The 26,801-nt window shown below is 33.2% G+C and overlaps 2 protein-coding genes and 2 non-coding genes across 8 annotated transcripts; 1 reads left to right on the plus strand and 3 right to left on the minus strand.

Moving 5' to 3' along the window:
- The first annotated feature begins 9,847 nt into the window (after positions 1-9,847).
- Positions 9,848-11,728, plus strand: LOC109153641 (transcription factor TCP13-like). Of its 3 annotated transcripts, XM_019301501.1 has the most exons (3): positions 9,848-10,216; positions 10,624-11,079; positions 11,119-11,728. In XM_019301501.1, exons 2-3 carry the CDS (start codon positions 10,658-10,660, stop codon positions 11,636-11,638), a joined length of 942 nt encoding a protein of 313 aa, XP_019157046.1. In that variant the 5' UTR covers positions 9,848-10,216; positions 10,624-10,657; the 3' UTR covers positions 11,639-11,728. The 3 variants fall into 3 exon arrangements, with proteins under 3 accessions (XP_019157046.1, XP_019157045.1, XP_019157044.1); XM_019301500.1 differs by having other exon boundaries at positions 9,849-10,215; positions 10,599-11,728; XM_019301499.1 differs by having other exon boundaries at positions 9,850-10,216; positions 10,624-11,727.
- A 5,904-nt stretch (positions 11,729-17,632) lies between these two features.
- On the minus strand, positions 17,633-17,704 carry TRNAT-CGU. Its single transcript has one exon. It is a non-coding gene; the product is annotated as a tRNA-Thr (tRNA).
- A 1,550-nt stretch (positions 17,705-19,254) lies between these two features.
- Positions 19,255-26,276, minus strand: LOC109153612 (protein LONGIFOLIA 1-like). Of its 3 annotated transcripts, none has more exons than XM_019301464.1 (5): positions 25,615-26,276; positions 24,195-24,241; positions 22,577-23,954; positions 21,752-22,493; positions 19,255-19,299 (listed from the first exon to the last, which is right to left on the minus strand). In XM_019301464.1, the coding sequence occupies exons 1-4, from the start codon at positions 25,772-25,774 to the stop codon at positions 21,793-21,795; spliced, it is 2,286 nt and encodes a 761-aa protein (XP_019157009.1). In that variant the 5' UTR covers positions 25,775-26,276; the 3' UTR covers positions 19,255-19,299; positions 21,752-21,792. The 3 variants fall into 3 exon arrangements, with proteins under 3 accessions (XP_019157009.1, XP_019157011.1, XP_019157008.1); XM_019301466.1 differs by lacking the exon at positions 19,255-19,299 and having other exon boundaries at positions 21,631-22,493; positions 22,577-22,669; positions 22,712-23,954; XM_019301463.1 differs by lacking the exon at positions 19,255-19,299 and having other exon boundaries at positions 21,631-22,493.
- TRNAT-CGU lies at positions 19,365-19,436 on the minus strand. The gene has a single exon. It is a non-coding gene; the product is annotated as a tRNA-Thr (tRNA).
- Positions 26,277-26,801: the final 525 nt, after the last annotated feature.

Raw genomic sequence — 26,801 nt, forward strand, 5'->3', positions numbered from 1 at the left:
CAGGACTATGTGGTCTAATGGTACCTGGGTTAGACTTTCATTTGGAAGATTATGAGTTCGAGCCTCAGTGGAGGCGTTATTGGTTTTTTGTGTTTCAGCAGGTTGAGAAAGTATATGAACAGATACTACAATGTAATAGGACCAGTAACTTTCAAAAAAAAAAAAATTATTTTATCTAATTGATTATGGTTCATATTTTGTCATAAATATTTTCACATTTTCACCATACTTAAGTATTTTTTTGTTCCGACCCTAATTATCATGTAATATATCAAAAAAAAAAAAAAAAACATTCTATTGTAATTTATAATGTATTTTGTATTTTAACCTTATTATGATTGTTTGATATTTTGTCATTGACATTTCTAACGTTATTTAAATTTCACCCATTCAGATAATTTTATGGATACGTCCCAATGCACTTCAAAATAGAGGTTCAGAGTTTTGAAGAGTAGTTATGCTGTGCATCCTTATGCACCATGCATGGTGCATACGGACGCAAAAACGACGTCGTTTTATTAAAAACGCGCGTCTCCCCTTTAAAAAAAAATTCAGGTTCGATTCCCAGGAACAACATTATGTTGTTCATTCATTCTGGAATTTTAGTTCATAGATTATGGAATTATAGTTCATCGATTCTGGAATTGTAGTTCATCGATTCTGAAATTTTAGTTCATAGATTATGGAATTTTAGTTCATTCATTCTGGAATTTTTAGTTCATCGATTAGATTCTGGAATTTTAGTTCATCGATTAGATTCTGGAATTTTAGTTCATCGATGGAATTATAGTTCATCGATTCTGGAATTTTAGTTCATATGTTGTTGCTGGGAATCGAACCTGAATTTTTTTTATTTTTAAGGGGAGACGCGCGTTTTTAATAAAACGACGTCGTTTTTGCATTCGTATGCACCATGCATAGTGCATACGGATGCACAGCATAATTTGCCAGTTTTGAATGTCAAAAAAAAAAAGTACACAAAGATACAATTTGTTTTGTTTTTGTTTTTGTTTTTTTTTTGTTTTTGTTTTTTTGTTTTTTGTTTTTCATTTTTTTAAAATTATTCCGTTTCTTTGGCCCAAATGATCATGACTTCTTAAAAATAAAGTTAATCTCCAAATAAGTGTGGACAAAAGAGTACATAACTACATAGTGCATTAATAAACCTAGCTAGACTCGCGTGCATCTTTTTGCTGCTTTAGTTCCTCGAGATGTCCATATCTGCTTAATAAGACTGGAAAAATACTAAATAAAGTAAATATATATCCTTCTGGAGAATAATACTTTCACCAATTGAATGAAAAGAAAAGAAGGAAAAAAAAAATAATGTACCACCTATTACAACTATTAATAAATTATCACATCAGGAAATAAAAAATAAAATAATTAAAATTGTTCCAATAAAATATCATTATGGGGTAGAATAGAAAACAGATTTTTTTCCCCTATATAGTTAGCTTATAAGTTAATTTTGGTTTATTTGACCAGCTGTTTGATTTGGTTAAATAATCAATGTGAGTGTTTGATTAATTAACTTTTTGTAATAGCTTATTGCTCTAAAATGTTAAAATTTAAAAAGGTGTTCAAAACAGTTTTTTTTTATAAGATTTATGAGAAAATAATTTTGCATATAATAAGCTAATAGCTAATTTACCTTCTACAATTAACTAATGTTATCAACTAGTCAAACTCACTAATCCAATCAGCTAACAGCTATTTACCAAACACTCCAAAAGATAAATTTGTAGCTATTATTTAAAGATGTGCACTGCATAAAATTTAAACTCACACAAAAAAAAAAAAAAAAAAAAAAACAAAACAAAACAAAACAAAAGAATAGTAGAGTAATTTCGATATTCACCAAAAAAAGTTGTTGATTCTTTAATTTGCTTTCCCTATCGTGGTTTCCTGTCTGGTGTGATTGTGCTAGGTTGACCCCTAGCCTTCTGGTGCCCCAGTAGCTGATTATTGTAGTGGCCGCTGTACTTGCTGATGGAGACCCTAATACTACACTTAAACATCACTTTTTAACTCACGGTTGTATGTATTTTGCTACTTTTTATTTTTAAAATGCAATATTTTTTTTTTTTTTAAAATTGTGTGTGTATATATATATACGGTTGTATATAAATCTTATTTTCAATTGCAATCATAGAATTGTAGTCATGAAAATCCTATTTATATTGTTGATTAAGTAGTAAAAATAAAAGTTATCAAATTATAGTACTTTTTTTTTTTTTTTTGAATGCTACTAGCTCTATTACATAGTAGTATCTGTTCATATACTTTCTCAACCTATTGAAACACAAAGAGCTAATAATGCCTCCACTGAGGCTTGAACTCACAACCTTCCAAATGGAAGTCCAACCCGGGTACCATTGGACCACATAGTCCTGGTTATCAAATTATAGTACAAATTAATCAAATTATCAATTAAAATTTTATCGTAAATATTTGTCGTCGTTCAATATTGATAGTCTTGTAATTTTAATTTATTGTTGGAGACTTGCTTGAAGCATAGAACGTAACAATTGTAACCTATAGACGTTAGTAAATAGCAACCTCAAGATGTCATTGTTTCTACAATTTTTAATTTCTTAAAATCTCAAATACTGAATAAATCCATTAAACTCGCTAAACATATTAATATATTAAAAAAATTACTAAAATTTGAAGTTAAGTAATATATATATATATATATATATATATATATATATATATATATATATATATATATTTTAAATAATCATGATTCTTTACAAGATAGTATCTGTTCTATACTTTCTCAAACATTTTCAGTCCAAAAAAATGCGAAACTATGACCATCCATTTGTAATGATAATCGAGACATCACACTACATGATAGTTGGTTGAAGTTAAGTTATAAAAAAAAAAACCTACAATTCAATCAATCAAACAAACTAAAAAAATTCAATTCATAACATTCATTAAACGATAAAATAACATCCAAAAATCATAATTAAAGAAGTCTATAGTTTTTAGAAAAAAAAAAACTTGAACACAATACAAATTCAAATTTCATATAAAAATGTTTTGTAAATGGTTCGTGTAAACGGGTTAACACAATAATATTAACGGGTTAGACATATTCTTAATAGGTTTAACGGGTTAACCCGTTAAAGACACAAAACATAACGGGTTAACGTAAAGACAAAACACTAACCCGTTATTTCCATGTCTAGGGATGGCAACGGGGCGGGGCGGGGACTTGAAAAAATTCCCCATCCCCGTCCCCGCGGGGAATTTGGCGGGGACGGGGAATCCCCATCCCCGGTCAACTCATAGTTAAAGTGTGAAACTAGTAGAAATAAAAAGAAAACAATTAAAATGACAATTAAAATTCAACTATTTTTAATAACATACGAACTAATGAAGTTCAAATTCCAATCCGAAAGAGCAAATATATACTAAAAATAGTTTATCATTCAAACATTATAAATTATATTGACTTATTGTTGTTACTTATTGTTGTTATACACACATTACTACAGTACACGTATTATTCCAATGTATACACATTCAAATATTCTATTTCCTAATCCTAAAATAATATTCTATATATATTATATATTTATTTATTTTAAATTTTTTTTTCGGGGGCGGGGCGGGGCGGGGAGTGGTATCCCCGTCCCCGTCCCCGTCCCCGCCGGGGAGTTTGTGAAATTCCCCATCCCCGTCCCCGATCCCCGAAATTTTTTCCCGTCCCCGTCCCCATCCCCTACGGGGGCGGAGATCCCCAACGGGGATGGGGCACATTGCCATCCCTATCCATGTCTTGTTTCGTGGTACTGTTAACAGGTCGTATCAATAATTGCCACCTCTAAATGCACCGCACTACTCCAGCAAGTCGAACTAAACGAGTGCATCACAATTACTGCATCAATGCATCGCACTACTCTAGCAAGTCGAACTGAACGAGTGCATCACAATTACTCCATCAATGCACCGCACTACTCCAACATGTCAAATTGAGAGAATGCACCACAATTACTTTACGAATGCACTAAGTACTCCGCATGTCTGGAGACGCGCGGAGACCTTGCGGTGCATTTCGCATGGTAATGGAATTTTGAAGTGCCTTAGCTTCTTGCAATTATAACATACTAACTTTTTCATATTCTTCCTCATTATCTTTAAATTTTCTCATATTGTCCTGCTAAGAAAACTTGTGTATTTTGGGACGCATCACTTTCTTGCGAGATTGGTGGTACTAATTGTGAAACTTCTTGAATTATCTCATCATCAACGCCACCTATTGCTCTATGTTGCTGCTACAAAAGTTTATGGTTTTCCTGTTCACTACTGGAAATTATGAAATTTCCGACCACCCGAAATTGATCTTAAATCAAGTTGAAAGCCTTGTTCCGACCACTTTTGATATCCGGAAAAACCTTTGTTGCTATTTACGACCAATTTTTGGTATTAACTTGATTTAAGATAACTTTAAGGTAGTCAGAAATTTCATAATTTCCAGTAGTGGTCATTAATGGTGACTCGGTTCCTACAAGTTCTATGATTGGTCACTCTTGTGTAACTATTTTCTTATCTAATCTCGATCTCCATGTTAAAGGCATATATGGTCTTTCATATCTCAAAATAGAATTTCTATATATAGACATGCATGGTAGACGGGTTGTTGTTGCTTGCTTCAATGGAGACCATTTGACATGTCATTCCCTGGGTAAAGCTTGCAAACTTTATGGAATGGCATGGTTGATTGTTTGAATATTTTGGGAAGGTTGAAGCTGGAGTTTGACACACTTATTTTTTGAATGATCACACAAAACACATTCATTTATCAAAATTGTTTGAATTACAAAAGGACAAAACATGTTATATATACCCTAGCTTATTCACAATATATATAATCGGCTAGAACAAAAGCTAATAAACAAGCCTCACAATTAACTAACAATGCATAAGACTAAGAACAAAACTCTTGTTTGAAATGCAAATGCTAATAGTGTAGATAGGTGAAAGAACTAATGATTTTGCATTACACAACGAAATTATTTATACTACAAAAATAAAGCTAACAGCCTACTAAACCCAAGGTAACCACAACACCAAAAAGTCAATTGGTCTAGTGCACCAAGTTGTTCCCCATATGGGAGGTTGTGGGTTCGAGCTGAGCCTCAGTGGAGGCGGTATAGACTCTTTCTGCTTCAATAGGTTGAGAAAGTAGATACTGCATTGTAATAGATTATATTCAATAGTATTCAAAAACAACAAAAACGAATTAGACTCAACAAACTACACTACATTGGCCTTGTTTGGTAAAATGGCTGTTAGCTGATTGTGTTAATCAAAGGGTATAAATAGTTGATAACATTAGTTGATTGTAGAAAAGTGTTTGGTAAATTAGTTGTTAGCTGATAGATATTTGGTATAATTTCTTTTCTCAAAAAGCTAATTGAAAAAGTTGTTTGGAGTAGCTTTTTGAATTTTAGCCTTTTGGAGTTGCAAAAAGCTAATTAACCAAACACTTATAGTGATATTTTAACTAAATCAAACAATTAATAGTGGTCAAAGTCAAAATTGGTCTATAGGCCAATTTTTTACCAAACAGGGCATTATCTATTATCAAATAGAACTCTACTCCATATTTGAAACATGGTTATATCATGAATCCATCTCCAATTAGGCAAGGCCTAAGCAACCTATTATAGTTCATTTGGTTCATTATTCGATCCCAAAAGGCAAGGTTGCGCTAATGAGCCAACTTACGCGCACAAGGCTTGCAAACGGGGCACTATATATAATTTCAATAAACTGTCAAATTAGTTTCTTAAGTCACAATTGCAATTTGACCATTCTAAAGTGTGTGGAGTCTTTATTTTAATGGTCGAAACTCGAAAGATGCCAAATCAACCCGTTCTTTAATTAAAGTGTGAACTAGCACACTTAAACTTCTTGAAGCCTTTGAGCTCAAAGCAATATATGCAATCGGCCTTTCCAAACCAAATAAAAACGCCCTTTAGTTCTAATGATGATTTTTCGTATTTTGAAAAACTTGTAAAACTAATTAAATATAGTAATGGCTTGGGAGCTAAATGTACTCTAGATTATTAGAAGACGTGATGAAGGGAAGTTCTAAAAGTATAGAATAACCAAATTGACTTCTACTCTGGCTTATATGAAGAAGATGCTTAAAGAGTTTGATACTTTTGCAATTATATGGTAGCTTTGTATTCACGTTCAACATGCAACTCAAATATCTTTTTTGATAGATTTTTTAAGGATCAAATCTTTGTGAATACAACTTGACTGGTTTATTTGGATATAGTATATATCTTTAAAAAGCATTGAAAGATCTAGATTCTAAAGAATCAAATAGCTTATGGAGTATATAGAGTTTATTATATTATGACTTTTCTGAGGCCTGAAAGTATTGTGCAAAGGGAAAAATATTTAAGTACTTGTGGGTTTCTTTGAGATTAAGAAAAAAAAAAAAAAGACTTACGCCATTTTATCTACATCCTCATGAGTATAATTATTTAAAGAGTAAATACCAATTTTGGTTCCACGAGTATTAGCAAAACGACAGTTTTGGTCCACATATTTAATTTATACCAATTTTCGTCCACAACTATTATTTTAGTACCAATTTTCATCCACGACTATTATTTTAGTACCAAAATTTATCACGCCGGTCACCCCTCCATTAAAGACATGCGCACAGCCAAATGCCACACGGGCGCGTGCAGTGCACACGCCCGTGTGGCGGGTCAGGCACGTTGACAGCGCGCCCGACACAATATATATATTCTTTTAAATAATTATTTTTCTATCCCCTCCCACATTCTCTTTCTTAATTACTCTTACATTCCCCCCTTAATATCCCCAATTGATAATGTTGCTCTTAGAACATAGAATGTTTTTTTTTTTTTTTTTTTTTTTTTGAAAACTTAGAACATAGAATGTTTGTCCTTGACAAATCTTCTGTTGTTACCAAAACTCTTATTGCTTTTGCCTTGAGGACTTCTACTGCAGGCTCTAAAACTCTACTACGAGTAAAGTCTTATTATTCCCACTAAGCCAAAAGCTATAGCTAATAGCGAAAGTACAACTTAATTTATTTATTTATACTTGCGTAGCAGTCATCGTCACATTTTCACAACATGTTTTTAGTGAAATTTCAACCCATGACATGCTCTGATACCAATTGTCAGGATCTATCAAGCGCTTACCATTACACCAAAAATTATAGTTAATAGCAAAGACACAACTTTATTTTCTTATATTTGCATAGCAGTCAACATCACGTTTTGATGTGATCCCCCTTCAGTACTTCTCAACTCTTGTTGTGTCTTCTACTTCTATTACATGTAACTCTTACTATTCTCGAGGTTTTACTATCCTCAAGCTAGTGCGCTACTACTTAACTCTTACTATTGCAATTTGCAAACGTAAAAAATTGTGTCATCTCCCAGGTCTTAGCTTGTTCTTGAGTAACTCTTGTTGCTATAAATTAAACCCTTACTACTTGATGAAATCAACATTATGTCATCACTAAGCTTGTACTCCGTACTACATTGAAGTCTCCCTATTCTTTGATACTTTACAATTTTGCAATGCTACTTGAATTTGATTTATATTATACTAATTAAATATTACAAGGAAAATTTTGAGGATTTATTTTATAACTCTAATTTTACAATGCATAATCAAAATTTATTTAAACATTTATTCCTAACCGTTATAATTCAATTCTTTTCATCTTTCATTCTTATAACCTATTGTTGTAGCCGGGCTAAATTAAGTTTATATATAAATATATAATAAACTCTTTGTTAAAATAAATAACCATATAATATACTATAAGGTGAAAGTAAAGTTGTAAACGCATTAATGTACCATAGAAATAGTCCTCATACTTTTTTTCCCTTCCCATGTTTATATAGTTTTACTGAATGAGAAGTAGTCTATCACATTTTCAACACAGTAATCAAGTAGGCTTGCTTCTGTGTGTTTTTTTTTTTTTTAAATTACAATTAAGTACTCTAGCCAATAGTTTTGCTTCATTGTAGATCATGTCGATAGAAACTCCAACACTGCAAAGATATTTATTTACTTATACCATACAATTATTTAGTCTCAATATTATTGAGCAGGCAATAAAATTTACGGAAATGAATTGAATGAAATTTGGGTTGCAATAATAAGAAAGCTAGGCTAATATATATATATATATATATATATATATATATATATATATGAATGAGTAGATTTATACTCCGTATATTAGTATTCATATTCATGTGGATTTGTGAAAATACCTCTGCAAGAAAGTGGAAGTGGTCCTCTCCCTAGGGTAGTGGGTGTTTTAAACGATTATGAGTTTGGTCCCTCACCTATGTTATGTACTCTTCTTAGCTTTCATTCTATATATATATGTATGTCTCTTTCATGTACCTATCGTTTATATCAACATTACACCATACCCTCATCATTAGTTTTATCTAATTGCAATTTATTTTCTTTCTTGTCTGCATTGCTTTGTACTTGTTACTACTAGAATATTGTGCACATAAGTCATATCAAGAATGTTAGTGGATTTCAAATATAATTTAATAACAAGTTATAAGTTTCATCTTTTTATAGACAGTAAGTCTAGATTGGAATTTACCTACCCTATCTCTAGCTGTCAACTTCTATATATATATATATATATATATTGCCTTGTTATTTTTAGTTTTATAGTTAAATTGAATTGTCTCAAGATTGCATTAAAAAAAAAAATTGTCTCAAGATTTGAATTGAGATTTTATTTTAAAAATCATGAATATAATGATACAATTAGTTATGGAATTGAAATTATTTATATCAAACCAATCCAAGCTATATGAGATCTTAATGTGATTGGCTTTTTGTAGTTGTTATTTTGTTTGGAAAATTAAAATGTGATAATGGCTACTAAATAAGTATAAGAAAATAATGATGCATTTTAGCTACTAGTTATATATAACTTTTGACATGGTATTAAGTACTTCATTTGAAATTTGGTATTGTGTAAGGTAACAATAGTCAAGCATATAAATGCGTATTCATTGAAAGACTAATCAATTCAATTAATGTGATGATTGAATGACTAGAAATCATGTAGTATTTCTCCATCTTAGGCTACATGTTTTTTATGCACCTCTAGATGGCTTAAAACCTCTTGTATTTTTTTTTAACTTACCGATCCATTATAGCCTAAAAATACCTAATTTTGTTCCTAAATATATACCAACTAGCTAGGGTTAGTTTTATTTGAATTTGGAAGGGATTGAAATCCAAAGGTCAAAGTAGCCTAGCTATCTAGGTGATTGGTGGGATGATAATGTGGTTGTTAATCCAATAATCATAATTATATTCTTTGGTGGGGATGAATATAATAATGCATGAATGAGTGATTGAAAATGAAAATTTTGGGAGTAGCTATCTAGTAGCTTAGCTAGGGCAATGAGTTGTGTACTGTTAAGGAAAGAAGTTTAGTTGTGATGCAAAGAAAGTAGCATAAATCCCTAAATGGCAAGGCATGAATCTGTCAACCCCATGTGAATTCATATGAATAATTCAACATGAATGGCTTTTGTAGTTGTCGATAAAGCATTTACGCCAACTTTTCTAAGCCAATGGTCCCCCATGCATGCTCAAATTAAATAATAATCACCTTCTTAATTAATCACCCTCTCATCTCCTCTCCTCTCACACTAACAGTCAAACACCATTATATTTTGGATTCCCAGAAGAGGGAAAAACCCTGCTTTATTTGTTTGTACATAACTGCGCTTATTATTATAAGCATGATCAAATAGTCTGCATGATAGCTCAGCTTCAATTCTCAAGCGTGATAAGATATATATTGACTCCCACATTACATTACACTTATCTTTCTCTCAGATGCCCGGTTCCACGTGGCGGCATTTCCTCCATTGCTTTCATTCTCTCCTTGCCCTTAGCTTCTTCCCAGTGGAGCTTCATTGCTTGGTCTGTACTGTATTTTGGACTCCAGCATCTTTAATTCTCCTCTCATCTCATCTCCCTCACTTTATATGCCCTCCCTCATTATTCATTATATTGTGTGAAATGGAAACCCTATCATCTCTCTCATCTCATCTCATCTACCTTAGCTTAGCTTGGGCGGCTAAGTAATTAGAGACCAAACCCCCCAGGCCAACTTTTCTGCTACTCCATCAGATCAGATCATGTGAGTCTCCAGATCCAAACCCTATTTTTGTTTGACTTGATAGATTATTTGCTCAAATTAAAGTGTAGTGTTTCATATACTACCTACCTAAGTCCTTTTTCTTCAATTCTGTGTCAAGATCCGTTATTAATCTTCTCTGTACCAGATGGGTTATTAAATTTCCAGTGTCGTCTATACTAATCTTCTCTGTATCGGATCCGTTATTAAATTTCCAGTGTCCTATATACTAATCTTTCTCTCTAATGTCCTTGCATATCATATATATGAATCCCTAATTTTACTTCTACCCTTGAATTTGATTTTTTTAATTTAGTACCTTGGGCAATAATTAAATGCCTAACTAGCTATGCCTATATGGATATACTAATTAACATTGAATTTGTATTTGTGCCATACATATAATACAGAATTTGATGTGGAAGAAAGCATGAGAGACATAAGATGATTACAACAGAAGTAGATTTTTCTGCGACAACAAAACCGGAGGAGGGGAACACAAGCAGCGACCATAGAAATGTGAATCTTAATAAGGTTTCTGCTGCTATAGCTGCTACTCCGACATCATCGGCGTGGACGAGGCTGAAGGATCCGAGGATTGTTCGCGTGTCGCGGGCATTCGGCGGGAAAGATCGGCACAGCAAAGTGTGCACCGTCCGAGGATTAAGAGACCGGCGAGTGAGGCTTTCGGTGCCCACTGCTATTCAATTATACGACCTCCAAGATCGGCTGGGCCTAAATCAACCCAGTAAAGTTGTTGATTGGTTGCTTAACGTTGCCAAGAATGAAATCGACGAACTGCCTCCTCTCCAGCTGCCTCCCACCGGAAACTTCAACCCCAATCTTCAACAATGGCTTTGTTCCGCCGCCGCCGCCGCCACCGCCGCCGCCGAATCTCATGGTGTCAAAGAAGGGGTTCCCCTCGAGCCACCCACCAACCACAAGTCGTCTAAAGAGATAGCAGAAGCCGATAATGATGATAGTCAAGATCAACATAATCCCAACAAAATTAATCTGTTGCCCAGATCACATAACTCTTCTTCTTCTTCTTCTCTACCGAATCTGATGATGGGTAATGCAGCGCAGTTCAATTCTTTCCTGAGATGGGATCGTCATCATCATCATCACGGAGGTGTTTCAGAAGATTTCCACAACTTTAATGTTTTGCCATTATCTTCTCCATCTGGATTGCCCCATTCCTTTTTCCACCACCCACAAACCATTATTGGCGGCGGGGAGTTTGAGCCCAGTTCCAGGCAAATCATCAACTTCCAGATGTTGAGTTCCGGTGGTTCGCAGCATCCTTCCCCGGCTTTGCTCCGGCCGCCTCCCATTCACGACTTCACAACCCATTCTCTCAGGCCGTTGCGTTTTCTAGCTCCCCATAACCACACTGGGAGCAACCCAAGTAAAGATCCAGAATGATCGAGTTTCACTCCAGTTCAAATACTACTTGTTCTTTAATTTCTGAGATCATATGTGGGTTGGAAGCAAAATCGTTGTTAGGATAAAGGGTTTATTTTCTTATACCATCACATTTTCCAGAAACAGGATACTGAACCCTTAGCTAGCCCTTCATCGGCCTCTGCCCAACAATCGTCAAGATCATGGCCTTATATTGCATTGTATCTTTGATTTCCAGTTGCTTCAGTTCATGATCAAGCTGCTTCAGGTTACCTTGTTTGACAATTCTGATCTACAAAGCTCATGGCATTCAAATTCCAGTGTCGAAGCAAAGCAGTAAACCTGTAAGATATATGCAACTCCACAGTTCGATATGATAGATGCTGGTAAGATGAAAGCATAACATTATATATATATATATAGATTGCTTTTTTTTTTTGGTGTTAAATTAAAGAAAAGGGTGAAAAGCTTTATTTTATCTTTAGTAATTTATATATTATGTTATGATAATTTGTTTTGGGTGTGAAAATGGTGCATTCTGGTATTAATATAATGCACCATTGTGCATGTTTACAAGAAAAAAATTGTTTCATAAGCTTTAAATTTTGACCTCATTTCTGATCTCAATTTGTGCTGATATGAAAATGCTAAATGTATTTAAAAAAATTTATACAAATTTGCAATGACAGACATAACTTCATTATCCTTTATATTCATCAGTATTAGTAAATTGACAAATTATATAATAAATAATAGAGTAAATGAGTAATATCAGTAAACTTTTAAGTGCACTATGCATTTTCCGTATATGTTCATATGTTACTTTCTTTTCATCAACTTAGATCAGAGCCAATTTGGTCACGTACGTTCTTTTCATTAACTCATATTAGATTTAAGAGAAAAGAAACTTTTAATCCTTTAGTTATAATCAAAGTGTAGATTTTTAGCGATTTAATTATTTAAAGTGTAAATTTAATCTTCTAGTTATTATTAGAGTGGCGAATTTGATTTGTCAAAGGACTAAATTTATAAAGTGGCTAATTTGGTCTCTTAGGTATAAATCTGACGACACTTTAATAATAACTAAAGACTACATTTACATTGCAAATAATTGAAAGACTAGGGGGTGTTTGGCAAATGGTGATTAGTTAATATATAGTTGATAGATGAGTGGTTAACTAGTTTGACCAGCTCATAGTATTAACTGGTTGTAAAAAAAATATGGTAAATTAGCTGTTGTGCTAATTTCTTAACTCGTAAATTACTTTTTTTTATTTGACAGAAAGAAAGAAAAACATTATTGTTGTTGTAATCGCATGGATCATTTTGTCTCTCACTCATGCTCAACTGTACTCTCTCTAGATGGTGTATCAGGAATGGATGTAAGTAGTGAGAGGCTGGATTGTGGACCTTAAATAACCGCATACCATCAATGTGGAGTTATATGTCATTAGGTCTCATATATAAACCCTAACCAACTCCTATCCTAGTCATAAATGAAGTCTAGCTATTAGTGTTGCACCATATAACACACTTAATATTATCATAACGTATTGTAATGTTATAATAATAATTAATAGTTAATAGGAAAATGTTACATATTTAACATGGAATCTGCAAATGGAGCTAAATAAGTTTAAGTATGGTGCAGATTAAAGAAATGCAATATAATGTAGGTAGGGCATTAGATAGAAAGTGAGTTGGAGAAGTGAGTGATAATGCAGTGATGCAGATCAAAAGGAGTAACCGAGTTGTACGAGGAGGCTGTGCTTTAAATTGGGTGAATGGGACAGTTGAGAGGTTTGCAGTAATAATTTTCTGCAGATCCAAAGCAAAAATGCATGCTGAAATGAGGCGATGAGGAAGCAGAAGCAGCATATAAAGTCTAGTGTCACAAAATGAAAAGATAGTTTAGCTGTCATGTGGTCCTCATTTATTCAATGAACAACAGTAATAATAATAGATAGATTTAATTAACTCGGGAGGTCTGAAATTCGAATTAACAAACCTGATAATAAAAGAATAAGGACAATACGGTAAATGACAAAGAAACGAGATAAAAATATAAAAAGACATGGACATGTGTGTATCATAACGGAGATAAAAGATCGTATAAATATGTTATGTAACGCTATTACAATAGGATAGTGTTTAGACAGCGTAGAACATGATGTCCTAATGCGACAATAACTAAGGGGGGTGTATTCAATCATGACTTTAGTATATTTTAAAGACTTTTAAAATGATAGATTTTAATAAACTTCGATTGACTTTCATAGAGTAGTTCAAAACTTTTTAAAACTTTATAAAACTCTATATAAAAAATATTCATAGACTTTTATCGACTTTTTATTTTAAAAAGTCTACAAAAGTCATTGAAATTCTAAATTGAATACATCCTTACAAACTTTCGATGATTTTGATTCTTATCATTTATAATTTTCTTACAAAATATTTATAATATATTATAAAATTCTTCTTATTATATAGTTCTTCACCCACATCAACATTCTCAACATTATTATTTTTATCCATAGTATGTTGAGACTTATATGCTAACTACTTATATATATTATTAATAAACATCAACAAAAAAAAAACTATTTCATTAGAAATTCATAATAATATTGAACAATAAAATTTATAATAAAATAATTGATCAAATAAAATATTTAAAAATATAATTACAAGTTGCATAAAATTTAAATAAAAATCTAATATTAATAATATATAAAAAAAAATTATACTTGATATATTGCTAAGCATCACACATAGAACTATTATTTGCAATAGCAATTTTACACTGTGAACAACAACAAGGTGCTACTGTTTGCAATCCCAAATTGTTGTTGCGAACAGTAGTTCGCTATTCGTAGTAACTTATTGTTAAAATATATATATATATATATATATATATATATATATATATATATATATATATATATATTACGAATATAAACATAAAAGAAAAAAATCAAAATATATAAGTATTTGTATGAATATTATGAAACATATACTAAAATTTAACGATAGAAAAATTTGCTTTGTTCTTGTATTTAGGGAGAATTAGAGAAAGTTAGGGATAAAAAATTCATAGAAAAAAATAAAAATCAATATAAACTAGCAATAATGAAGTAAAAATAATATTATTTCGAATTTAGAGATGAAGATTATAAAGTTTAGGAGAGAGAGAAAAATTGGTAGAGTTTAGGTATGAGGAAAATATAGGATAATGAAGAAAATATAATTTTATTGAATTTAAATAGGTTTATAAAGTTTAAATAGGGAGAGAAAATAGAGTTTAAATAGAGAGAGAAAATATTCAAAGTTGTTAGAAAATTTTTTTTTGAAATCTTGGGGTGGATGGTTGGATTTCAACTATTTATATTTGAGAAGGAAAAGTCTCCAAAAGTCTTAAAATTAAAAAGTCTACAAAAGTTCATAACTTTTTTAATACCACATGACTTTTAAAGACTCTTTAAAAGTCTTAATCGAATACCACACGACTTTTAAATAATCTTTAAAAATCTTGATTGAATATAGCCTGACTTTTAAAGACTCTCTAAAAGTTTGAATTGAATACCTCCAAACTTTTAAAGTTTATAAAAGTCTTTAAAATTCTATGAAAGTCATGATTGAATACACCCCCCTAAGACTTTTATACTAGGCTACTAGCAAAATTCCGTAATCGCCCCCTGAAGAGGGGGAAACGGTTATAAAAACTTTTGACCGCGCCCGGGCCCCGGGTTGGCCGGCCAAGGCCTCGCCCAGGGTTCGACCGAGGCCCAAGCCGAGCACCTCGGCCATGGCCTAGGCGGCCCAGGTCAAGCACGGGACTTGACCCCAGGGCCCCGAGTCTTTATTGCTTCACTTCTTAAGTCGACTTGCTCCACTTACAATATATTCATCAATAATAATAGTTGAAGAAAAAGAAGAGAAACATCATACATTATTATTAGGGTTTGGATTTTGGAAGATAGATGTCTTTTTTTATCTGACCTGCATGCGTACGTAAGAAAGGAATACGAGGCCTAGATAGGGACCAAATGCGGCTAGTTTGCCCTTTAAGCCAAAATATACTTCTTCTAGGGTAGTAGGGTTGCTAAAAGCTAAAAACGTATGCAATATAAAGTTTTTTAATTGTTAAATAATGTCAAATCAATTTTTTTTTATATAGTTTTTAAAAAGATGATTTATAAAGTTGTGAACTTAGAACTTAGGGAGTATTTAATTCGGAGGTTGTGATTGAGTGGAAATGACTCATTCATCTTTAATTAAAGGTTAAGGATTCAATCTTTGACTTTAAGAATTTTGAGCAACTTTAAATCGCGAGGGAATTAATCATTGTCTTTGACGGTAAAAATCCTGGGTATATCCAAAAAAAACTTAGGGAGTATTTATTTATGAGGATTAAAATAAACTTTTAAATTTGTAATAATTATATAATAAATATAATCAAAATATTAATAATCACAATCATCGCTCCAATGAAATTTAAACACTTAATCTATTGTTGTTTAACAAAGACTATTTACTACCATTTTACTACATATACATGCATTTTGTCATTTTATCACAAAGTCTATTTAAGTACCATTATAACAAGTAAATTTGTAATATTTTAATTTATTCTAGTCTGCAATATTCTAACAATTGCCATTTTTATATTTTGTATATATTAAAATGCATATTAAATTACTTATTAGTTTATTAACAAATATTAACATTAATAAAATTTTATTTATGTATTGCAAATGTTAATTTATTTTATTTGAATAAATTAAGTCACGTGTATTTTAATTAAAATTTAAAAATTTTAATTGTTAAAAAATTAAAATTTTGAATAAATTGAAATATTAAAATTTAATCTTCATTATTAATTTTTATTTACATAAAATTAAATTATTTTTATATCAATATATTCGTTTTCCTATGAAACTTCTTACAAATAAAATTTTCTACAAATCTCATATTAATGTAATATACTGGTGGTAAAAATAATTAATTTAAACACAAAAATAATAAATACTAAACCCCTAAATAGTAAAAAGTGGACCCGAAACCAAACTAAAAAAATTAAATCTATGATTCTAAAATGTGAACCCTAAGTGTATTGTATTGCACTTTCACTGCACATAAAATGCACTTTATAGTATCTTTGGATACACTTTATAATATTGTTGGGTATGCTTTATAATATTGCTAAGTGATAAAGGTAATACTAAACTCTAAAGTGAACTTCTAAGACACTTAAAAAACTAAACATTAAACCAAACAAATAATAATAATAATAATAACAATAATTATAATTATAATTATAATTATAATAATAAACTCTATAAGATGAACCATTTTCACAGCATCTTCACATATCATGCAATGTACTCTATTGTTTTACTAAGTACACTCCATAATGTTGCTAAATGCACTTAAAGTTTAATTTGTGTTATTTAAGAAATGTCACTGTGTTTTTACCATCTATCCTTACTTTAAAGTTGTTAGATCTTCTTAAATTGACGGTTATTATTGGTTCCTAATTCTCTCTTAAAAACTAGGTTTCTATTTGATCCAAATATATGAGCAAATTTTTTATGCGAACCATGCTTCTCGTGGGAACTGTGAACATGCATCGCGTAAAAACTATAGGTGAAATCGTTGATGATATGGAAATGTGCACTCAAAACTAGATTTTACTAGTGCATCGTGAGACGAACACTACAAGTGTAACCGTTGATACATAAAACTATAAGAATGTATTGCATGGCCTATTGAGAACACTATAAGAGTGTTATGGAAACTAAAAATGTAATTCATAACTGAAAAGATATGCAAGTAATTGCAGACTTAATTAGCTTGCGGGCTAGTTCTCTGTATTGGCAAAAGTAAGACCAAGAAAACTTTGCATTTTTAAAATGGCAATTCACTTGTAGTTTCATGTTTAATTAGGGCCGCCTCCCGGCAAGAATTTGATCTTTTGGTTGCTTGAGGACGTGTTTGTGCAATTTAAAATTTTTTAGCTCCCGGCGAGGATCGAACTCGCGACCTTTCGCTTACGAAGCGAACGCACTACCACTATGCTACGGAAGCAATTGACATGTAATCAGATTTTTTCTTGTCTAAATGATGGACCTCATGTCCAGGTAGGTTATGCCCACTTGAACTTGTGATTTTCAAACTTTGCCAAGGATGTGAATGCCAGCCTATTTAGGTTGTAAGATTTATTGGGCAGACTCAAATTAAAGTATTTTTTTGACATTTTCAAATTAACATTCTAAACTTTCAATTTTGCTAAACTAGTGCATTTACAGTAATAAATACAGAGTATAAACTTATACATCATTCAATCAATTTAAACCTCAAATTAATTTTATTTTTGGTCCCACGATTTTAGAGCTCTTATCACTTTTGATGCACAACTTTAAATTTTTTAAATTTTGGTTCCTAACTTTGTTATTTTTATCAAGTTTGGTCCTTCCGGTCAAATTGACAGTGAAATATTACCGAATTTTATATTTTAGGGGAAAAACTGTCATCCCAAGGAAAGATCTTCAATATCTAAACAAAAAAAAAAATCACATTAAGAGAAAAAGAAGAGTTTACCAATCGTTGACGCTATAAATCTCATAGATCTGTATCTAGTTTCTGCCCGTCTTCTCCATTATTCTCATCTATCAATCACCTATAGATATGATTTTATAGTAATTTTGTTTAGACATTGAAGATGTTTTCTTGGGATGACGATTTTATCCATAAAAATATAAAATTCGGTAACATTTTGCCGTTAATTTAGCTGAAAGGACCAAAACTAATAAAAATAAGAAGTTAGGCACCAAAATTGAAAAATTTTAAAGTTGTGCACGAAAAGTGATAAAACTTCAAAAGTCGTGAGACCAAAAGTGAAAAGGTGAATTAATTTCACTTTTGGTCCCACGACTTTTGAAAGTGAAATTAATTCTTTAAACCTCTATTTTCAAATTTTAACTAAAAATAATTAATATATTTACACTATAATATAATAATTATAATAAATTTTATTATTTTTCGTTATTTATTTTCATAAAAGTATTTTATTTTGTAATAAATTTATGAAAATTTTATTTGAAAATTTAATAAAAATTATTAAAGATGGACTTATATATAAATTCTCTATATGTTTTGCTCAACGTTATTTGTGAACACAAATAATAGCCTTAAGTGTGAAGACTCTCGCCAACGGCCTTGTGCTCGAGCAGCATAGCTGTGGCTCATCAAATTAAACGAGTGGTCTCATATTCAAACCCTAGTGTAGGAGCATTAGCATTAGCTCTTTGTGTTTCGGTAGGTTGAGAAAAATACATATGAACATATATTACATTATAATAGATAATAGTAGACTCTCAAGCTAGCCCATTCGGGCAATCAAGCTTATCGATTTTGGGCTAATATTTTTTTTTTTAAATCCTAATCTTAATTTTTTTTGGACTTTTCAGCTCAATCCATCGATTTTAGACTAAAATTGACATCCATAATGATTGTTTGGCATTCTATACTGGATCAAATTTAAAACATGCACACTTGAATCTAAGAATGGACATATCTGCTACTTTGAATGCTAAAAAAAAAAACTATATTCTGATTGAATTTCTTTCGCTTGGGAGGCGTCTCTATCTTTATAATTCCATAAATGCATTAGAAAGTATGAGTGCAGGATGCTAAGATTTAGATAATACACCCCAGAAGATTTGATAATTATGTACAATGTTATACAAGCTCCCAGTGAGGATTGAACTCACAACCTTTCGCTTACGAAGCGAACGCACTACCACTATGCTATGGAAGCATTTGACATGTAGTCAGATTTTTACTTTTGATGCCGAGGTTATACCAATCGTTATATCCTACACCACGGCGCACATAGCACTGTGCATCGCGCGCCTCCCAAAACGACGTCGTTTTGGGATAGTGTTGGGAGGCGCGGTAGAAAGTTGCTGAGATTATGTGTATTTGTTTACAACGTTATGTGTATTTGTTCACAACGTTATGTGTATTGGTTCATACAGTTATGTGTATTTTTTATACAATTATGTACATTCTTTTTATACAATTATGTACATCCGAATCAGAAACTTTGTGTGTATTATGTTAAGAGTTGATGTGTATTATGTTAAAAGTTTATGTTTATTATGTATTATGTTAGATTATGTGTATTATCTTTTAAAAAGAGTATGTATATTTTGTTATATAATTATGTACATTCATGTATAACATTATGTGTATTCTAGTATAACATTATGTACATTCTTGAACAGCGGGTTTTTTTTAAAGAAAAAACTACTGTCATTCATTGGGGCGGGAAATTTCAAAAAAAAAAATAATTAAAACGACGTCGTTTTGCATCTGGGCGCATAGTGCAACGCGCGCCGTGGTGTAGGATATAAATCGCCGGGTTATACCCACTTGAACTTGTGACTTTGGAAGTTACAATTGCTAAGGATGTCAATCAGGTAAGCCCATTTGGTTTAGGCTAATCGATTTTTTTTTTTTTCAGACGAGTTTAAAATTTTTAGCCCTAATCCTAAAATCTCGAGTTGTAAGATTTATTGGGTAGGTTCAAAGTCTCTTCTGACATTTTCAAATTAACATTCTAAACTTTCAATTTTAATAAAGTAGTGCATTTTTTACACTATTAAATATAAACTTATACATCATTCAATCAATTTAAATCTCTATTTCCAAACTCTAACTAAAAATAATATATTAATATATTTACACTATAATATACTCCGTAATAATTTTTTTATCTTTCGTTATTTATTTTCATCAGTGTTGCAAAAATCCCGCCTAGACACCGATTAATCGGCGCTAGGTGTTGGCCGGCGGCTTAGCGTATCACCATAATCGGTGGTCTAGGCGGCTGGCCGCCTAGGCCTCCTACGTAGGCCTCCTAGGCACCGACTAGGTCGGCCGATTAGTTATTGTTCCCTTCTTTTTTAAATGAGTTATTTCACTCAAAACGACATCGTGTTTTGAGCGAAATAACGCTAAATTGTTCAAACTCTATATGTTTTTTAGATTAATATTTAATATTTTAGTATTAACTATTAAAGTATTAAATAGGTTATAATTATCAAGTCTTAAAAAATTTAAAACTGTTAAACAAATTTTTAGAAAATAAAATAAAAAATACACATGCCTCTAGGCGCCCCCGAGCGCCCGAGGAGCATCTAGCGATTTTTTCAACCATGATTTTCATAAAAGTATTTTATTTCATAATATATTTGTTAACATTTTATTTAGTGTTAATTCCAGCAATGGTCCTCCGACTATACTGATTTTCCAAAATTAGTCCTCGACTTTTAATAACGGAGAAAGTCGTATTTCTCCCTTCGTATTTCGCTGTTATACCTTGTAAACATCTCAATAACGGAGAAACGCACACATGAGCAGTCAATAAATGGGAACGGTGAGGAACATTCTAGGACTTTGACTGAGATTATCTTCATATATATCGCTTATACAATGAAGAAATATGAAGAATAATACATAGGCAGGTGAAAGGACGAGTTTACCCTTTCATTTAAAGTTCAATTAATTGTATTATGATGAAAGGACCTCAATTGGAAAGAAATTTAATGTCAAGGGACCTAAAGTGTCCAAATTAAAAGTCGGGGTCTAATTTTGAAAAATCAATATAGTCGGAGGACCATTGCTGGAATTAACTCTTTATAAAATTTAATAAAAATTACTAAAGATAGCTTACATATAAATTTCCTATATATTTTGTTCAATGTTACTTGTGAACACAAATAATAGCCTATCAAGCTAGCCTATTCGGGCAATCAAGCTTATTGATTTTGAACTTATTTGACTAATATTTTTCACCTAATCTTAAAAAATTTTGGACTTATCGGGTCAATCCATCTGTTTCAGACTAAAATTGACATCCATAATGATTGCTACTGGGTGAGATTGAAAACATGCACACTTGAACCTCTTTAATTATTGTTAAGAATGGACATATCTGCTACTTGGAATGCTAAAAAACTATATTTTGATTGAATTTCTTTTGCTTGGGAGTCAAATATGTGATGACAACATATGGAAATGGTACATGTATAACTAAAGAAGCATTAGAAAGTATGAGTGCAGGATGCTATGACTTAGATAAACCCCAGAATTGAAGATTGAAGCCACTACTACTGTGTGAATAGTTGCCTACAATGCCCCCTTGATCTCTCTTCACCATCACCTCTAATCACCTCAGTAACCAGGTCCTTGAAGATTAGGCGCTCAATGCTCAGTGCTAATGCTGGAATCTCACTATCATCTCCTCCCCAATCATCTGCAGATTCATGTTTCATATCTGCAGTTAAGATGCTAACCAGTTCATCATCATCCTCAATGCCCAGCCTGCAGCTGTTTGATTTAGGCTGGAGATAGTCTATCTCTGCGTATAATTCCTTCAAAAGCTGCTCTCCACTCAAACATCTCCTCCTGGGAATTAAAGATCCTTTCAGATGTAGCTTGTGGGCAAGAATTTCATTCACTGTGTCGAATATAAGTTTTCTGTGCATTTTCTGATCAAACTGCAGTGGGTTCTTGTCTGTGGGTCCTTCGGTTTGCTCTAGAACATGGAATAACTCTGGGTTTATCAGATGGAGCTCAGTTGTTGAGACACAACCTAAATCTTTGAGGATGTTTGATGCCAGTACAACCTTGTTGATGTAGTGATGGTCAAAGTTGTCACTCTGGCACTTCCATGCAATTTGGTTAATGGAATCTTCATGATCAGGATCAGTGTTTAGTATGCTGAACTTATGAACCAGATTGTATTCGGAGCCGAGAATTCTTGTGCTGCAGTCTAAATCGTCTGTGTGCCATTCTGCTTCATTAGCATCTGTTAAGGTGACAAATAGCACAAGAAATGGTGAATCTTGTATGTAGAGATGGTGTTTTTGCAAGGAAGTATTGAATTGGTACCTCTAAACGGTGATGATATCTTTTTGACAGGAGATGGTGAGTCCTCGATGTAGAAAGCAGCATCGAGCACGGAGACAGGGCTTGGTTGTTCGATTGGGGCCACTGAGACCAAGCAATCGTTTCGTTCTGATTGCACTGAAGCCGTGTGGTTGCCTTTCTCACTGCTCGTCTCGCTCGTTTGGTCATCATCATACTGGAGATTGTTAGGTTTCGGTTTATGTCTCCTGTGTGGTGGACCTGGTTTGGGCTGCTTATTTTGATGCCTTCTGAGCTTGTCTTTTCCTTGCTTTTTGTCTTGTAATCTTGGACTTAAAGCTCCTGGGCTTCTCACATGGATATGATTGTGTTCTTGAACTGATTTTGATGTTCTTCCATTGGTCTTCTTCTCTGCAGAAGGAACAGGAACACCCCGACTAGGCTCCTTGACGTTGTTTCTCTTAGGTCCCAATTTCGCTCGCCCTTTGTCAATGGAACCTGCAACCCTTTTGGGGTTACCATTATGGTTGTCCGGTTTTGGTATTGGAATGGAAGAATTGAACTTCTTGGTAAGGTAAGTCTCCCATTTGGTAGAAGATGGGTGGTTCGGTTTTTGGCACTCTAATCTTGGTTTTGTCCTGTGCATCGCTTCGAGTATTTGCTTGAGTGCTCTGAGATCCTTACCAGATTTCTTGAACTCAAGTTCAGTTACCCTTTTCTCAATTTCGCCAAAAACAGTGGAGGGCACCTTATTACTTGAATTTGGGGTTGATTTTAAGGTTGAAGTTGCAGGTCTCAATTGCAGATTGCCAGAATCCTTTTGAAAAACCTGTTGAGTTTGTCTTGAAGACATTGAAATGGAATGTTCATCTGGGAAGAAACCTTCCAAGCCCATCAGCTTTGCCACCACGCTGGACGATCGTTTATGATGACAGCCTGAATCTTGGTCTGCAGAGCTCTTAATGGACCTTAAGCCACTGTCTAATGATAGCCTTGGGGTGTCTCTTAGCTTCATGGTTGCCTTGAGCCTCTCTCGCGATTCCATCCCGTCACAGGAGAAGCGAGGAGGGTTCCTCTCGGGCTGCTTCAAGGGCCTTGGGGAATCAATGTGCTTCAGTAGATGGATCTTGCCCTCTACTTTGGCCACAGATTTGATTGATACGCTTCGCGCCTCCCGGTGCATTGATTCCTTCACTACATCTTGGATATCAGGTGATGATTGCCTGCCCAAATGCAGTGACTTCTTGGGTGTTTCAGGAAAATCAGATGGGGATTCCAGCTGAGGAGTTCTGTATCTGCTAAGTGATGAGAGGTTTGATGGAGTTGGAGATGATGGGTATATCTTGGATGATTGGTCAGATGCCATTTGTTTCCCTTTCAACCCCTCATGCACGCTCTTCTCCTGCATTTCCCAACCAAACATATATGTTAGTCCACAATTCTACATTTTAAAGTTGTGCGGTCTGAGCTAAGTTGGTCAGGCTGTCGGCGTCATAACCAGAACGTTACAAGTTCGGGCCTATTGACCTTTTTAGTTTGAGTCGGTCAGTTATGGACACTCCTTGTGATCAGCTAGGGTCACAGAGTGGAATTTACCCCGTACATACTTTTAGGTAGTGAGTGTGGATTTTCATCGTCTCACCTTCTTTGTTTTTGTCACACTTCTGGGCTCCATATTGTGGTGGGCACCTTGATATTACAGGAAAAATAAGGAGATAAATTAGTAAGTAGTAACTATGGTGGTTTCTTATGAGTTATGATCAGAAAAACGCATGGGCATTGTAGACCAAAAAGGCAAAAAAGTGAAGAATGCAAAAAGGTTCTTTTTCTTTTTCATGGGAATAATGGTGTGGATTGCCCATATGCACTTGTCAAATTTCTCTTGCAATGAACAGCTATGCACCAAACTTTATTGTTCTTCTTTTAGTACATCCCAAGAAAATTGAATTAAACATATATATACGAATATCTACTTAAATTCATATGATTAAATCGCTAGATTATAAGATTTTTATAACAGGTTAGAGAAAAAACCTTAATTGGATTTTGCAAAACAATGAATCCTTCCAAGTTCCAATAACTATGCCTTCTCAATCATTTAATTTGAGTCTCATTAACTCATTTTAATAGACTTAGAGTATTTGCGAAATTCCTCGCCCCTAAAACCTTTACACACCCCGGCCGGATGTGATAGTAAAAGGGACCTCAATCACAGTGACTCAGCCCCCTATAGGATGATGGATGCTTGGTACTCACAAGGTGTCCACCACATTGGATGTAATTCCCACATTGTGACTGTCATGACTTGATCATGTGTCATTAGCCATAATTTATCACTCAGAAATTAACAGAACTGAACTATCCGTGTAGACTGTGGACTAGATAGACTTAAGGTCCGTTTGAAAAGTAGGAAAATGAGTTATTTAATTTTCTAGAAAACATTTTCATTTTCAGTGTTTGGTTGCATTCTGTCAAACTGTCTTGAAGTGTTTGGTTTATTTTCTGAAAAATGAGTAGAATTGTATGATTAAACATTTTAAATATTTTATTTAGAATATAAAAATATTTATAATAATATTAAAAATAATATCATTTATCAAAAATTTAAGAAAAAAAAAAACTAGTTTCCATTGGAAACCATGTTTTGAGTGTTGGCGGAAAATGACTTCCATCAAATTTTGACGGAAGTTATTTTCCGCCAAAATGCCTACATTCACCCGTCAACTGAAAATATAATGTTTTCCCTTAATTGAATTTTTCTATTGCATCCAAACACTTGATAGAGTTAATGGCTCCAATTCATCAAATTAAATAGAATAAATTACAATTAAAATGTTGCACCATTTTAACCGTACCATAAAAATTTCAACTAAAGGACTAGGAGTTTGGTGAGAACAATATGATTCTCAACGAACCCCACCGGCCACCACTCTAGCTAACTACTCTTCCAGCGCCGGGGAGCCTTAGCCAGTTGGTGCAACTCATTTAATTATATTGTTTAACTAAGATCTATACTATATACTATACTAGTTGCCTAAACAAAATAAAACATATATACATACCTTTAGTGAGCAGCTTTTTGTTAGTGTGGCCGGCAACTCGCCGGCCGATAAGGAAGTGGTGGCGGTCCAACAGCTGAAATATCCCCGTCATGCACCCAACCTGCTTGCTGCGCATGTCCGCCCGCTCCTCCGTAAGAGAAGATAGTATCCTCGCAGACATTTTTTCCGGCGACACCACAAACTCGATCAACCCCGGCCAGGCCTTTACACAAATAAAGAAGGCCGGGACAGAACAGAAAGCAAGAATATAATATAATGCTCACTAGCTCACAAATCACAATGGGTGCAGGATTATTTTAGGAATAAAGTAGAAAGAAGCTAGCTTTCTTGGGTTCCGAGATTATGCAACGGCTCTGATCTTGGAGTGTTAGCTGCGGCCACAAGGAATGTCAGGCCGGCCGGTATGAATCCAAGCAATATCATTATTTCTGCCACCAACTTCTATGCTTCGCTTCATTCCTAGCTTTGAGTATAATGCAGAGAAGATCAGATCAGCTGATATATATGATTTGTGTATGCAATGTGCGATATATTATATATATATGATGTTCATTATATATGTTTGTAAATGGCAAATCCCCAGACCCAAGAAGATGAGAGTAGTTGTTGTTTGGGGTCTTCTGATCTCTTACACAAAATTAAAGAAAGGGAAAGAGGGAGTGTCTTTTGGCACTTTCAACCAAGGAAAAGCTGCTGGCTAATATAAGATCGAGAGGCTACCGGTCATGAAAACTTTAAGAGGCGGGAATTTAGTCTTTCTGTAAAAATACTTACTTAATTACAACTAGGCACCCAATTCAATGCATATACTATATTAGTATTACTTTATTATAAGGGTACCCCTAGGCCCTAACCTTCTTTGACTGGGAAGACAGTTTTGACAACAAGCTAAGGGGCTGGGGTATAGTACTATAAACACATAAAAATGTTTAATTTGGTCTAATTATCTGTTTAGATTTTTAGTTGAATCAGATCAATATTTTTTAAGTTGGTATTAGATCAGATCAGAGTCGATTTTATACACAAAGCCTCCTTGATCTGCATCTGATAGTACATGTTGAGCATATATCCTAAATGCGATGTCTGATTATCAATTTAGTAGTTTAATTGAGATGGAACATAACCTTCATCAATTGGTAAGAACAAGTTGAATCAAAAAATAAATAAAATAAAACTATTTGCACTCA

This window comes from Ipomoea nil, unplaced genomic scaffold (assembly GCF_001879475.1).
Source record: "Ipomoea nil cultivar Tokyo-kokei standard unplaced genomic scaffold, Asagao_1.1 scaffold2516, whole genome shotgun sequence".
Taxonomy (NCBI): domain Eukaryota; kingdom Viridiplantae; phylum Streptophyta; class Magnoliopsida; order Solanales; family Convolvulaceae; genus Ipomoea; species Ipomoea nil.